Raw genomic sequence first — 13,836 nt, 5'->3', positions numbered from 1 at the left:
ACTCAGACCTTCTAAGGGCTTCTGGGCTGAGGGTGCATGCCCGGAGAGGGCACGGAAGCTCTGAATCACTCTCCCTAACCCTGTGCATCCCTTCCATTGGCCTGTCCCTTTATAATAAGCCAGTAATCCAGGAAGAAAACTGCTTTCCTGAGTTCCATGAACTGTTCTAGTAAATTATGGACCCAAAGGAGGGGGTCATGGGAACCCCAATCTGTGGCCAAGTCAGACAGAAGTTGCAGGTAACCTGGGAACCCACTACTTGCAGGGGAGGGGCCGGTCTTGTGGGATGGAGCCCTTCACCTGTGGGACCCCACACTAACTCCAGATAGACAGCGTCAGAATTGAAGTGGAGAATTGAATTGAATTGTAAGATATCCAGTCAGTATCCCCAGGGAACTGGAGAAATTTGTGCTGTGGGAAAATCCCCCAGTATTGTTTAAATGTTTCTTTATTTTTGAGAGAGAGACAGACAGAGCATGAGCTGAGGAGGGGAAGAGAGAGAGGGAGACAGAATCCGAAGCAGACTCCAGGCTCTGAGCTGACAGCAGAGAGCCCGACGCGGGGCTCGAACCTACGAAGTGTGAGATGATGACCTGAGCTGAAACTGGACACTCAGCTCAACCGACTGAGCCACCCAGGCGCCCCCAGTGACCAGTATTGAGAGTAGGGCCATGAGTAGACAAAGTCACAGAATTTATCCTTTTCACTGCCTACCAGCCAGTTTCGTGCAGCATGAACAGTTCGTGAAAGTTACTTTCTGTTACAGTCTAGCCTCATCCCCTTTCCTGAACTTTATATCCCAGAGATATATGAATCTTCAAGATTCCTAAAGCGAATCACATTCTCAAGGCGCGATGCTTTGACTATGCTATTCCCCCATCTGAGTGAAAAGGACATAAACCCTGATGTTTTAGAGGAAAACGTCGGATCAGAACATGTGCTTCCCCCTTTTAAAAATGGGGGTTAGTTTTCAATCGATGAAGTCTTAGCTGGATTTGAAGGCCAAAGAAAATCTCAAAGCGAATGTATTTTTGAATTCCACAGTATTTACTGTTCTCAAGCTTCTAACACCCGAGGAGAAAAAAGATGATAAGACTGCCCGTGCTAATGAAACTTGCTAGTTTTTCTTTCCTGTTAAAGATATTTATACCTGAATTCTTTCTAAGGCCTGAAACATTTTTAGATGAATTCCATCCAGGAAAAGCAATGTTGGTTTGAAAATTAGAGATGGTTTATAAAATCATATCTGATGATTTAAAAGATTCAACAGTAGTTTGCTAAGCCCGGTTTTTTGTTGTTGTTTTGGAGTAATCTCTGTACCTGGTGTGGGGTGTGAACCCACGACAACCAAGAGATCGAGTCTCACACTGCCAACTGAGCCAGCCAGGTGCCCCTCCTAAGCTTGTTTTTAAACTCAAAGGCTATTAATTAAGCTCCTGGTGTGGTTTGTGGTTAAGAGTGATTTTGCTTTTTTTCTCTCTACTGTGCTTTTTTTTTTTTTTTTTTCAATGTTATCTTTGATAGAGAGTGTAAGTGGGAGGGCAGTGAGAGAGAGAGACAGAGGGTCCAAAGCGGGGCTCGAACTTACAAACCATGAGGTCATGACCTGAGCTGAAGTCGGACGCCTAATGGACTGAGCCACCCAGGCGCCCGCGGTAGCACTTTGGAGAAGACTGAGCTCCAAGGCAGCACCGGATGATTATTATTTTAACCTTGAGCAAGTCTGTGGTTACCTGAGTCTCAGCTGACTCACGGACAGAAGGCGGAGGGCAGTGGGTGGCAGTGGGCGCTCTGGAGTCAGACTGTTCTGCTGGGCAGCTGCCCAATCTGTGGCCTCCTGTGAGTGACTGAACTGCCAGGGGTCTGCCTGCTCTTCCCACAGAACAGGGACGGTAAAGAGAGTTCCTACGTCATCCGTCCCAGTGAGGATTAAGTGAGGTGATGTGCGTTAGGTGCAGAGCACAGGGCTTGAGGCTTCAGACAGAATTTAAATGGTCACTGTTGGAGCTATTTTCTTTATTTTTTAAAATGTTTATTTGTTTTTGAGAGAGAGACGGAGCGTGAGCAGGGGAGGGGCAGAGAGAGAGAGGGAGACACAGAGACAGGATCGAAGCAGGCTCCAGGCTCTGAGCTGTCAGCACAGAGCCCGACGCGGGGCTGGAACTCATGAACCGCGAGATCATGACCTGAGCTGAAGTCGGATGCTTAACTGACTGAGCCACCCAGGCGCCCCTTACTTCGTAGTTGGAAGAACTAACAGCAGTGATGTGTTCAGTGATTAACCGTGATCTGGCATACAGCAAGTGCTTGCTTACTGAATCCCACACTTCAGACTCCTTGTGTCTCCGTAAACTGTTCTGGGGCAGCTCCGTCTCCACCGGAATGCACCCCCTCTGACCAGCTAGCTCTGCTACCTCTTGTGCATCCCCCAGGAACAAATGTTCTCCAAAAGAAGGACCCAGGGAAGAGCTAGTCAGGGGCACCTGGGTGGCTGTCGGTTAAGCACACGACTCTCGATTTCAGCTCAGGTCCTGATCTCATGGTCCCTGAGTTCGGGCCCTGCATCGGGCTCTGTGCTGATGGTGCAGAACCTGCTTGGGATTCTGTCCCTCTCTCTGTCCCTCTCCTGCTTGCTCACACTCTCTCTCAAAATACACACACACACACACACACACACACACACATACACATACACACAAAGAGTCATTCAGCCACACCACACTATCTCTCTTGACTCCTGCTGTGCTGTTTGAAAAACCAGAGTAACTTTCCCGGACCTTGGGGTCACACCACATAGGAAAGCGCTGATGAAGTGGGGTCAAGTGCTGGCCTCGGGTTTCATAATAGCAAATGTCGCTCGAAGGAGTAGTAATGCCAAGTCGCCCCTCTAGGTTTTGGGTCAACAGCCCAGGCCCTGCTGATTTGCAATGCTTCCCACATTCCTTTCCCCAAGCATGCAGCTGCAAGGCTGTGTGACCGTGGGGCCCAGCCGTACCTCAGCTGCTGCATTTGGGGGTGATCTAGAACCCTCAGAGACCTAGCAGTAGCAGAGACCACAGTGCCTTTGCTATAAAAGGAGAAGCTTGAGGTCAGACCCGTGCCAGCACCATCCTGGCAAGGACTGAGACTAAGGAAGAAGGAGCAGTTCTTGGGTGACAGGAGGGTCACCAACCCTGGTGACCACAGCTGACAGATGTCACCTTGCCACAAGGCCAGTGTACTAGTTTTCTGGGGGTGCCGTTACAAAGTGCCACAGGCTGGGAGTCTCACACAACAGAAATGTGTTGTCTCCCAGGTCTGGAGGCTGCAAGTCCAAAGTCAAGGTGTCAGGGGGGTTGGTTCCTTCTGAGGGCTGGGAGGGAAGGACCTGTTCCAGAATCTTCTACCTGCCTCTTCGCATCCTCTTCCCTCTGTGTGTGCCTGTGTCCAAATCTCCTGCTTTTCTTCTTTTTTTTAATGTTTATTTATATTTGAGAGAGAGAGCGAGTGCAGGGGAGGGGCAAAGAGAGAGGGGGAATAGAGGATCCGAAGTGGGCCCTGTGCCGACAGCAGACAGCCCGATGCGGGGCTGGAACCCGCGAACTATGAGATCATGACCTGAGCCGAAGTCGGATGCTCGACCGACTGAGCCACCCAGGTGCCCCCAAATCTCCTCTTCTTCTAAGGACACCAGCCATACTGGGTTAGGGCACCACCCTAATGACCTCATTCTAAGTTGATACCTCTGTAAAGACCTATCTGTCCCATGCTTAGGTTTGGACTTGAACACATAATGGGGGGGTTGCTACAATTCATCCATCACAGCCAGTTTGCCCATTCACAGTCACTAGAGACGTCAGTCACGCCGTCATGGAGAGCTCTGGGTCTCCATCCCACAACTCACTGTCATGGAGTGTGCCTCGTGGAAACAGGACTTGTCCCAGCACTGTCTGGTATATAAGCACTGATTAGCAGGCTGACAATAAAAGAGCCACACAACCCACTCCGTAAGATCAGTGAGGCCCAGGTTCCGCCATGTGAGGCACCTTGTATGAAAGCTTCACTGGAAACAGATGAAACCATTCACTAGCCGCGGGTCAGCCCATCTCATCAGGATCAGGTGGCAGCAACTCGCATGGCGGTGGCGGGGGGAGGTGCAGGGTCTGAAAACTCTAGGGCTAGGGTGCCATTGCCAAGAGCAGAGGCTCCTTGGTTCGTGGGACTGGAGCCTATGGTGTATCTACCCAACCCACATCTTGGCCATCACCCATTTTACCGAAGTGAAAACAGTTCTGACATCTGTTATGCGAATTCAAACTCTCTGTGTCGCCTAGAGAGGCAGATCACTAAATCCCTGTCATAGCCACCTCTGGAGTGTGATTAGGCTCTTTCAAATGACAACTCACCCACCTCCAGTGTGTAGATCCAAACAGAATATCCACATGTCCGTCACTGTGTCCCAAGTATCATTTTTTTTTTCAATTTCAGATTTTTAGTAACTCTCTTAGAATCTTCTTTCTTCTAAAATAAAAAATACATAGGGGCACCTGGGTGGCTCAGTCAGTTAAGCATCTGACTCTTGATTTCGGCTCAGGTCATGATCTCACGGTTCATGAGTTCAAACCCCGCATCTGGCTGTGCACTGATAGCATGAAGCCTGCTTGGGATTCTCGCTCCCTCTCTCTCTCTCTGTTCTTCCCATGTTCATGCTCTCTCTCTCTCTCTCTCTCTCTCTCTCAAAATAAATAAATACTCTTTAAAAAAGAGAACAAAACAGGAGTGTCTGGGTGGGTCAGTCGGTTAAGCATCCAACTTCAGCTCAGGTCATGATCTCACAGTTCCTGAGTTCAAGCCCCATGTCGGGCTCTGTGCTGACAGTGCAGAACCTGAAGCCTGCTTCAGATTCTGTGTCTTCCTCTCTCTGCCCCACCCCTGCTCACACTCTGTCTCTCTCTCTCTCAAAAATGAATAAACATTAAAAAAGAAAAAAAGACTAGATATATTCTTTTAAAAATAATATAAATAAATAAGTAACATTAAAAATAAAAATAAAATCACCTTTTTTGCACCAAAAGACATCTCAATAAGTCTTTCTTGACCAAACGCCCACTACTCCAAAACCTCATCACAGGCACCCCTAATATTTCATTTTATACCACATTTTGTTTATCCATTCATCAACTGATGAACATGGGGGTTATTTCCACTCTTTGACTACTACAGATAACACCGCTGTGATCCGGTGTTATCATGGACAGGTTTTTGTGTGAACATCTGTTCGATTCTCTTGGACATTATTTCCCAATGGAATCAGGAGACCATTTGATCTTGGACTTCCAGCCTCCAGAACTCTAAGAACATAAACGTCAGTTGTTTAGCTCCCCAGTCTGTAGTCTTTCTGTTATGGAAATGGCAACAGAAAACTAATACCAGCTTTGGGGCACGTGGGTGGCCTGGTTGGTTGGGCGTCTGACTTCAGCTCAGGTCATATCTCATGGTCGTGAGTTCAAGCCTCACATCAGGCTCCAATGCTAATAGCTTGAAGCCTGGAGCCTGCTTCAGATTCTGTGTGTCCCTCTCTCTTTGACCCTTTCCTGCACACGCGCCCTCTCTCTCTCTCTCGAAAATAAATAAACATTAAAAAAATTAAAACAAAAAACTAATACAAGCCTCTTCTCTCACCCATCCTCAGTGCTGAAGGACAGCAATGTAGTTCAAGGGCAGCACTAAGGATGGGTGAGAGAAGAAGCAAATTTGGTGGGGGGGATGGGGGGACACAGTTCAATCCATAACAAGGTGATAAGACAGGAGATGAGTAGAGACCAGAAACAGATCACAAGAGCTTTGGGAGACATGTTTGGGGACATTCTTCCTCACCCACCCACCTCCAGAGGTCCCCAGGGATTTGGCTTCACGGAGAGTCCCCTTTCTGTCCTTTACCTTCCAGATAGGACTAAGCAGCCTTTTCAAAGTTGTCCAGGTAAGAATAGACCCAGTGGGAAATGGCAGAGAGAAAAAACCATGAAGAATAAATGCCTGGGAGGTGTTATGCAAATTAGATGCAAATGACCCACCTATTCAGGGTTCCTTCAGTGGGTCAGCTGCTCAGCACTATGGAAAAGAACCTAAGCCTTTAATTCCTGCATTCAACAAATCTGAGGGCCTATTGTGCCAGGGACTGTTCTAGGCCCTGGGGCCCCTGCAGAGCTTTTGTTCTAGGCCTGTACCATCCAACATGGTAGCCACCGGTATGGTTGGCTATTACGCATTTGCAATGTAGCTAGCCTGAACCGAGATGTGCTAACGTATAAAATACACGCCAGATTTCAAAGACTTAATATAAAATATCTCATTAGTAATTTCTATATTGAATGCATCTGAAATGGTGTTTTTTATATATTTGATTAAACAAAAATATATTATTAAAATTAATTCCATGTATTTCTTCTCACTTTATTTTTTTTTAATTTTTTGATGTTTATTTATTTTTGAGAAAGAGACAGAGCACAAGTGGGGGAGGGACAGAGAGAGAGAGAGGGAGGCACGGAATCTGAAGCAGGTTCTAGGCTCTGAGCTGTCAGCACACAGCCTGACGCAGGGCTCGAACCCACAAACTGTGAGATCAAGACCTGAGCAGAAGTCGGACGCTCAACCTCTGAGCCACCCAGGTGCCCCTTTACTTAAAAAAAAATTTTTTTTAATGTTTATTCATTTTTTGAGAGAGAGAGAGCGCACGCGAACGCGCGCGCGCGCGCGTGTGTGGGAGGGGCAGAGAGCGAGGGAGACACAGAATCCAAAGCAGGCTCCAGGCTCTGAGCTGTCAGCACAGAGCCCGACTCGGGGGTCGAAACCATGAACCGCGAGATCACGACCTGAGCAGAAGTCAGACGCCCAACTGACTGAGCCACTCAAGAGCCCTTTTACTTTACTTTAAACGAGACTCCTAGAAATTTTGAAATTACATATGTGACTCACATTTATAGCTCACATTCAATTCCTCTTGGACTGTGCTGTCCTAAACAAGGCTTCACCTGGAAAGCCTGTCTGATCAAGCTCATTCTGGTGGACAGAAACAGAGGGGGCATTAACTGGGACCACCATTCCTAAGGATTAGGGGATTTGGAGGAAATACCTCTAGCTGATGATACCTATTTTAAAATGAGCTGTAGGGGCTGAAATAAACGGGAAAAAGAGGGAAATAAAGAAGAGATCAGCACACTGCTGGGGAGACCAGGAGGGACATAAAAAGTCTCTGAGGCCTGAGAGCCAATTTTCAACTTGCCTTCTGTGGTAGGTAAAATCATGCCCCCCCCCCCCCCACTGCCCCCAATGCCCATGTCCTAATCCCTGGAGCCTGCCAGTGTATTATCTGACCTGGCAAAAGGAACCTTGCAGACGAGATGAAGTTCAGGATTTTGAGCTGAAGAGATTATCTTGGATTATCCAAGTGGACCCAATGTAACCACCAGGGTCCTTATAAGTGAAAGAGGGAGGCAGAAGTGTCAGAAGATGTGGAGGTGGACACAAGGAATACAGGTGGCCTCCAGAAGCTAGAAAAGGCAAGGAAATGGATTCTGCCCTCAATTTTCCAGAAGGAATGCAGCCCTGGGACACCTTGGTTTTAGCCCAGTGAGACCCATTTCAGATTTCTGACCTCTCAAGCTAGAAGATAATAAATTTATATTGGTGGAAACTTCTAAGTTTGCAGTAATTTGTTACAGCAGCAACAGGAAACTAATACACTCCCTTGCCTGCTGGACGTTTCTTTGAGTTGCATTCCTCACTAGTTGAGAGAACCACTTCCTTCTCTAGTATAGTAGGGAAAGCTCTAGATTGGGTCTTTGGACAAGTCCCTTTTCCTCTCTGCTAAGGCTGGGGGCAGGAAGACTGGATAAAATGTGTGGCATTCGAGCAGAGAGGAGTGGCCATTTGTCTGCACTGGGCACCAGCATAGATGTCATTACTAACATTAGGACTAAACAATTGCCAAAAATCTGGATGGCTGTCCAGCGTCTCATTCAGTTCTGAGAACAGTCCCATGGATTAGATAACTATTATCATCCCATTTTATTTTATTATTTTTAAAATTTTTTAACGTCTATTTATTTTTGAGAGGGAGAAACAGAGTAGGAGTGGGGGAGGGGCAGAGAGAGAGAGGGAGACACAGAATCCGAAGCAGGCTCCAGGCTCTACGCTGTCAGCACGTGAACCATGAGATGGTGACCTGAGCTGAAGTCGGACGCTTAGCCGACTGAGCCACCCAGATGCCCCTACTATTATCATCCCATTTTAAAGCTAAGGCAACCAAGGTCAGAGAGGTTGGGTAACTTGTCCACAGTCACTAACATGAGCCAAGAGTTGATCCTGGTTCATAGATGGCCTTTTGCTGATGGCGGGGGATGGGGGGAATCTGACCGAGAGCATGGATGCATAAATTTCATTCCTCTGTTCATCCCACAGAGAGCTGGCATTCAGGGTGGAGTGACGAACAACTCGGGCCAGATGTATCTCATCATGGGACCGAGGGAGGAACTGGGGGGCTGCTTTCACAGAAATATGTGCTTCTGAGCCTGAGAGCCCAGTGCCCTCCCGGGGGCGTCATGACCAAATTCATCGTGGTTCCTGTCCTTGCTTTCCTTGGGAATCGCCCCCAATACAGGCCCCCCTCTCTCTCATCATCCCAGGCTCCCTCTCTCATCCGCATTGCTCTCTGCGTTGTCTTTCTCTGCCCATCTCCTGCCTCCCTCCATCCTTCCCAAACTCTTCCACGGTGACCCCTACAAACCTCTCCCTGAATGTTCCTTCCAACTTTCACCCTAAGGAAAACCAGCTCCTTCCCCAAAGATATTCCCACAATCCTAACTGAAGGCTCTTTAGTACCCCCACTCACCGAACAAGGTCGAGAGGAGGAGAGGGGTAGTCAGCATATGCCGCAGAAACAAATGAGCCCAAATCCGGTGGTTCACACAAACAAAGGTAGAGACTCACCGGTGTCTCCTTGTCCGACACGGGTTGGCTGGGCTCTGCTCCACATCTTTGTTCACGCACCCAGGCTCTTCATTCATGGGCAGCCTCTGAAACATTGCCGATCCCCTGGCAGAGGGAAAAGACGTGTGGACAGCCATGAGCTGGCTTTTGAATCTTCCACTCAGAAAAGATACACGCTGGGGTGCCTGGGTGGCTCAGTCGGTTAAGCATCCGACTTCAGCTCAGGTCACCATCTCGCAGTTCATGGGTTCGAGCCCCGCGTTGGGCTCTGTGCTGACAGCTCAGAGCCTGGGGCCTGCTTTAGATTCTGTGTCTCCCTCTCTCTCTGCCCCTTCCCTGCTGGTGCTCTGTATCTCTCTGTCTCTCAAAAATAAATAAACATTAAAAAAAAAAAAAGAAAGTTAAAAAAAGAAATGAAAAGAAAAGGTACAACGTCACTCGTGTTCACATTTCATTGTGAGTCATACAGCCGAGCCTTGTATCAACTGGGTATCCTTCAGGAGAGACAGCAACTATTGTGAACAGTAATATAATGTGTTATCATATTGGCATATTGGCTGTTTGCAGATAATACTATTCCCTCTCCAGACTCCTATTTTTTTCACCCTGCTTGCCCTTGATGGATCTCCTAGAATGACAACCAGACCCCCTTGTCTTCCAGCTCTTCACAGTCCCCTGAGAAATCTGACAGTCACACTCAGCTCTTCCTTCTCCTTCACCCCCTATCAGATCCTTTAGAATGTTCCAGAAGTTCTCTGTCATTTCTTTCAGTCCCTAGAGAAGCGGCCCTCCTCCAAGCCACCATCACTTCTTGCCTGAAGCTGCAACGGCTTGCTTACTCTACGATTAAGTCATCATTTTGCCCACGAACAGGGTAGGTCCAGCCACACTGCCTAAACCCCTCCATAGTTTCCCACGGCCTCCAGAGAGAGTCTAAAATCCTTATCTTGTGACGCCTGGGTGGCTTAGTTGTTAAGCATTGGACTCTTGGTTTCAGCTCAGGTCATGATCTCATGGTTCGTGGGCTCAAGCCCTGCATTGGGCTCCGCACTGTCAGTGCAGAGCCTGCTTGGGATTCCCTCTCTTCTCTCTCTCTCTTTCTCTCTGCCCCTACCCTGATTGTGTGTTTTCGCTCTCAAAATAGATAAATAAACTTTAGCAAAATAAATAAGATACGGGTACCAGGTGGCTCAGTCGGTTAGTGTCTGACTTGGGCTCAGGTCATGATCTCGTGGTTTGTGAGTTTGAGCCCCACGTCGGGCTCTGTGCTGACAGCTCGGAGCCTGGAGCCTGCTTTGGATTCTGTGTCTCCCCCTCTTTCTGCCCCTCCCCTGCTCATGCTCTGTCTCTCTCTCTCTCAAAAACAAATAAACATTAAAAATTTTTTTAATTTTAATTTATAAATAAATTAATTAATTAATTTAATAAATTAATTAAATTAATTAATTTAATAAATACTTTTTTTAATTTTAATTAATAAATTAATAAATTAATTAATTTAATTTAGGGGCGCCTGGGTGGTGCAGTCAGTTAAGCGTCCGACTTCAGCCACGTCACGATCTCGCGGTCCGTGAGTTCGAGCCCCGCGTCAGGCTCTGGGCTGATGGCTCAGAGCCTGGAGCCTGTTTCTGATTCTGTGTCTCCCTCTCTCTCTGCCCCTCCCCCGTTCATGCTCTGTCTCTCTCTGTCCCAAAAATAAATAAATGTGGGGAAAAAAAATTTAAAAAAAATTAATTGAATTTAATTTAATCCTCACCTTTTCCTAGAAAGCTCTTCCCAGCAGGCTTCTGTTTGCTGCCTCAGGTCCTGCCACTGCCTTGGTCACTCCGCAGTCCAGCCACTGATACTTTAATTGCTTTAGGGCTTTCACAACACAGTTCTCTTTGCCTGGAACTCTCTTTACCCCCCCCCCCCCCACTTCATCTCTCAGGTCTCAACTTCCTCATTGAGGCCTTTACATCCAGCAGGTTCTTTCTGTACAAGTACTCCTGCAGTGCCCCTATTGCCCCTTCTGAAATACTTAACACTCCCCCCCCCCAACCCACCCACCTCACTTGCTCAGTGCCCCTCCTGCCCACCCAGACCGGAGCAGCGTGAAAGCAGTGGCTGTCTGTGCCATTGCTATGTGACAGTATAGTGACCATGCTCAGTAAATATTTTTTCAGGGACACCCAGGTGGCTCAGTTGGTTAAGCGTCTGACTCTTGATCTTAGCTCAGATCACAGTTTGTGGGATCTCACGGTTTGTGGGATTGAGTCCTGCATTGGGCTTAGCACGGAACCGTAGCCTGCTTGGGATTCTCTCTCCCTCTCTCTCTCTTCTGCCCCTCCTCTGCTTGCTCTCTCTCTCAAAAATAAATAAATAAACTTTTTAAAAATTTTATTATTTATTTTTGAGAGTACAAGCAGGGGAAAGGCAGAGAGAGAGGGAGACCCAGAATCCAAAGTAGGCTTCAGGTTCTGAGCTGTCAGCACGGAGCCCGATGAGGGGCTCAAACTCAAGAACAGGGAGATCATGACCTGAGCCACCTAGGCGCCCTAAGGAGTATTTTTTATAAGGACGGAAGATGGAAGACAGACTGTTCATCAGAGCAGAAATGAGTACGGATCTGGCTGCCCTGTTAGAATCCTGGCTCCACTGATGATCGGTGTGGGCCCTGGATGAGTAATTTTAAACTCTCTGTGCCTCAGTTTCCTCATTTGTAACAAGAGAGTGATAACAGTATGTTCTTCACAGGGATATTTGGGAAGGAGAGTGTGGTCAGGTTTAAATAAACCGTGAGATCATGGCCTAAGCCAAAGTTGGAAATTTAACCGACCTAGCCACTCAGGCTCCCCAATAAATAAACTTAAAAAAATATTTTTTCAGGGCGCCTGGATGGCTCAGTCAGTTAAGCATCTGACTGCAGCTGGGGTCATTATCTCACAGTCTGTGGGTTCGAGCCCCGTGTCGGGCTCTGCGCTGACAGCTCAGAGCCTGGAGCGGAGCCTGCTTCGGATTCTATGTCTCCCCTTCTCTCTGTCCCTCCCCCGCATGTGCTCTGTGAGTCTCTCTCCCTCAAAAATAAATTAAAAAAAAATATTAAAAAAAAATATTTTTCCAGTGACAGAATGAATTTGTCATACATAGAGACTGAGGGAAGGAAATCATCAAGGTTAATGGATGCAATTAGCCATGAGTAAAGTAGCCTCCTGACCTAATCGAGAGAGGCAGAAGAGGCTGGGACATTTGTGCCACCTCTGGATCCCTTAGTCATGAACTCCCCCATACACCCTTCCCTTCCAGCATTTCCCTCGAAGTTTCTAGACCTCCTGCAGTGCCTTCCTCACCCACGCCCATTGAAAGAAATCTGGTTTCATGACTGCGAGAGTGTTTCCTCCCCTCTTCCTCACCTCTGCTGTTCTCACCTCTCCCCCAGTCCTTCCCCGCGCATCCCACACGTCCTGCCAGCCAACTCAGCTGGAAGAGTCTGCAGCTTCCCTGAGATGTCATCTGTCCTCAGATTCCTTGCTGAGCAGAAGGATTTGAATGACACCCTGAAAGAAGAAATGTCCTGACGTATCAGTGAGACACATCCCAGGCCTGGGTTTCTCTGTCTGCCAAACCAGGCTGTGCTGTGGGTGTGACATGAACAGCTTTGGAGAGGCCCTTGAGGATTAGTGCCTCTCTCTCTTTTTTTTTTTAATGTTTTACTTATTTTTGAGAGACAGAGTGGCCGAGGAGGGGGGGTGGGGACAGAGGATCTGAGGCGGGCTCCATTCTGACAGCGACGAGCCCAGTGTGGGGCTCAAACTCAAGAACAGCGAGATCATGACCCGAGCCGAAGTCGGACGTTCAACGGACTGAGCCACCCAGGCATCCCCGCAGTGCCTTCTTCTAGGGCTAAGACGTGTCTGAAATCATCGCCCTGGAGACGGTGTTAGTTCACCAGAGCGGCCAGCCACGAAGTACCACAGACCGAGTGGCTCAAACAACAACAGAAACGAAATTTTCTCACAGTTCTGGAAGCTATATATGCAAAGATGGCGGTGCTGGCAGGGTTGGGCTCTTCCGAGGCCTCTCTCCTCGGTTGGCAGACTGTTCCGCATCACTGGTTCAGTTTCTGGTTTTCTGACCAAACCCGCAGTTGCTGCTGCACTTTGCCTCCTGTAGCCACGCGAGTAATTTGGACCCGTGGGATGTAAGCAGAAGTAAGGTGGCCACTTCCGGTCATGTCCTTAAAATGAAACCAATCGCTCCATACCCGCGAGCTGTGTCTTCTCGCACACGTGAGCGCAGGAATTGTGGGGACAGTGGGATGGCTTCGGCCACGCGAGTTGGGATGATGCTCAGAGCCGGGCCAGACAAAAGTTGGGACCTTTGACCTCTTAAAATGGGGCCACCCAACCACTCTTTGGGGGGGGCGGGTATGTGTGTGTGAAATAAATGTCTTCTGAAGCATTCTGTTCTGGACTCTCTTTGTTGTACCTCAGTCCAAACTCTACTGCAGACGGCTCTAAAAAGCAAAAATATAGAGTCCCCAAAACTTCAATAATAGAATACAAATAACAATTGAGTCTAAAAATTAAAATATCGGGGTGTCTGGGTGCCTCAGTCGGTTAAGCATCCGACTTCCGCTCAGGTCATGATCTCACGGTTGGTGGGTTCGAGCCCCGAGTCAGTGTCTGTGCTGACAGTTCAGAGCCTGGGTACCTGCTTTGGATTCTTTGTCTCTGTCTCTCTCTGCCTCGCCCCTGCTTGCACTCTGTCTCTCTCTCTCTCTCTCTCTCTCTCTCTCTCTCTCTCTCACACACACACAAAAATAAACATTAAAAATTTTAAGAAATAAAATAAAATAAAATGGCATCAAGTAGGTTTCAATAAACACCA

The 13,836-nt window shown here is 47.9% G+C and overlaps 1 protein-coding gene across 1 annotated transcript in view; it reads right to left on the bottom strand.

The window, feature by feature from the left end:
* LOC123578949 (zinc finger protein 780A-like) overlaps nt 1-9,162 on the bottom strand; it is a 38,850-nt gene extending 29,688 nt beyond the window's left edge. Inside the window, 1 exon segment of the mRNA XM_045442339.1 lies at nt 8,968-9,162. Within this exon segment, the coding sequence (XP_045298295.1) occupies nt 8,968-9,104 (137 nt within the window). The 5' untranslated portion in view covers nt 9,105-9,162.
* Between the last annotated feature and the right edge of the window lie 4,674 nt (nt 9,163-13,836).

The sequence above is a fragment of the Leopardus geoffroyi genome, chromosome E2 (genome assembly GCF_018350155.1).
Source record: "Leopardus geoffroyi isolate Oge1 chromosome E2, O.geoffroyi_Oge1_pat1.0, whole genome shotgun sequence".
NCBI classification, from domain to species: domain Eukaryota; kingdom Metazoa; phylum Chordata; class Mammalia; order Carnivora; family Felidae; genus Leopardus; species Leopardus geoffroyi.
The sequence above is the reverse complement of the archived record's forward strand: the minus strand, read 5'-3'. Positions and strand labels throughout refer to the sequence as shown.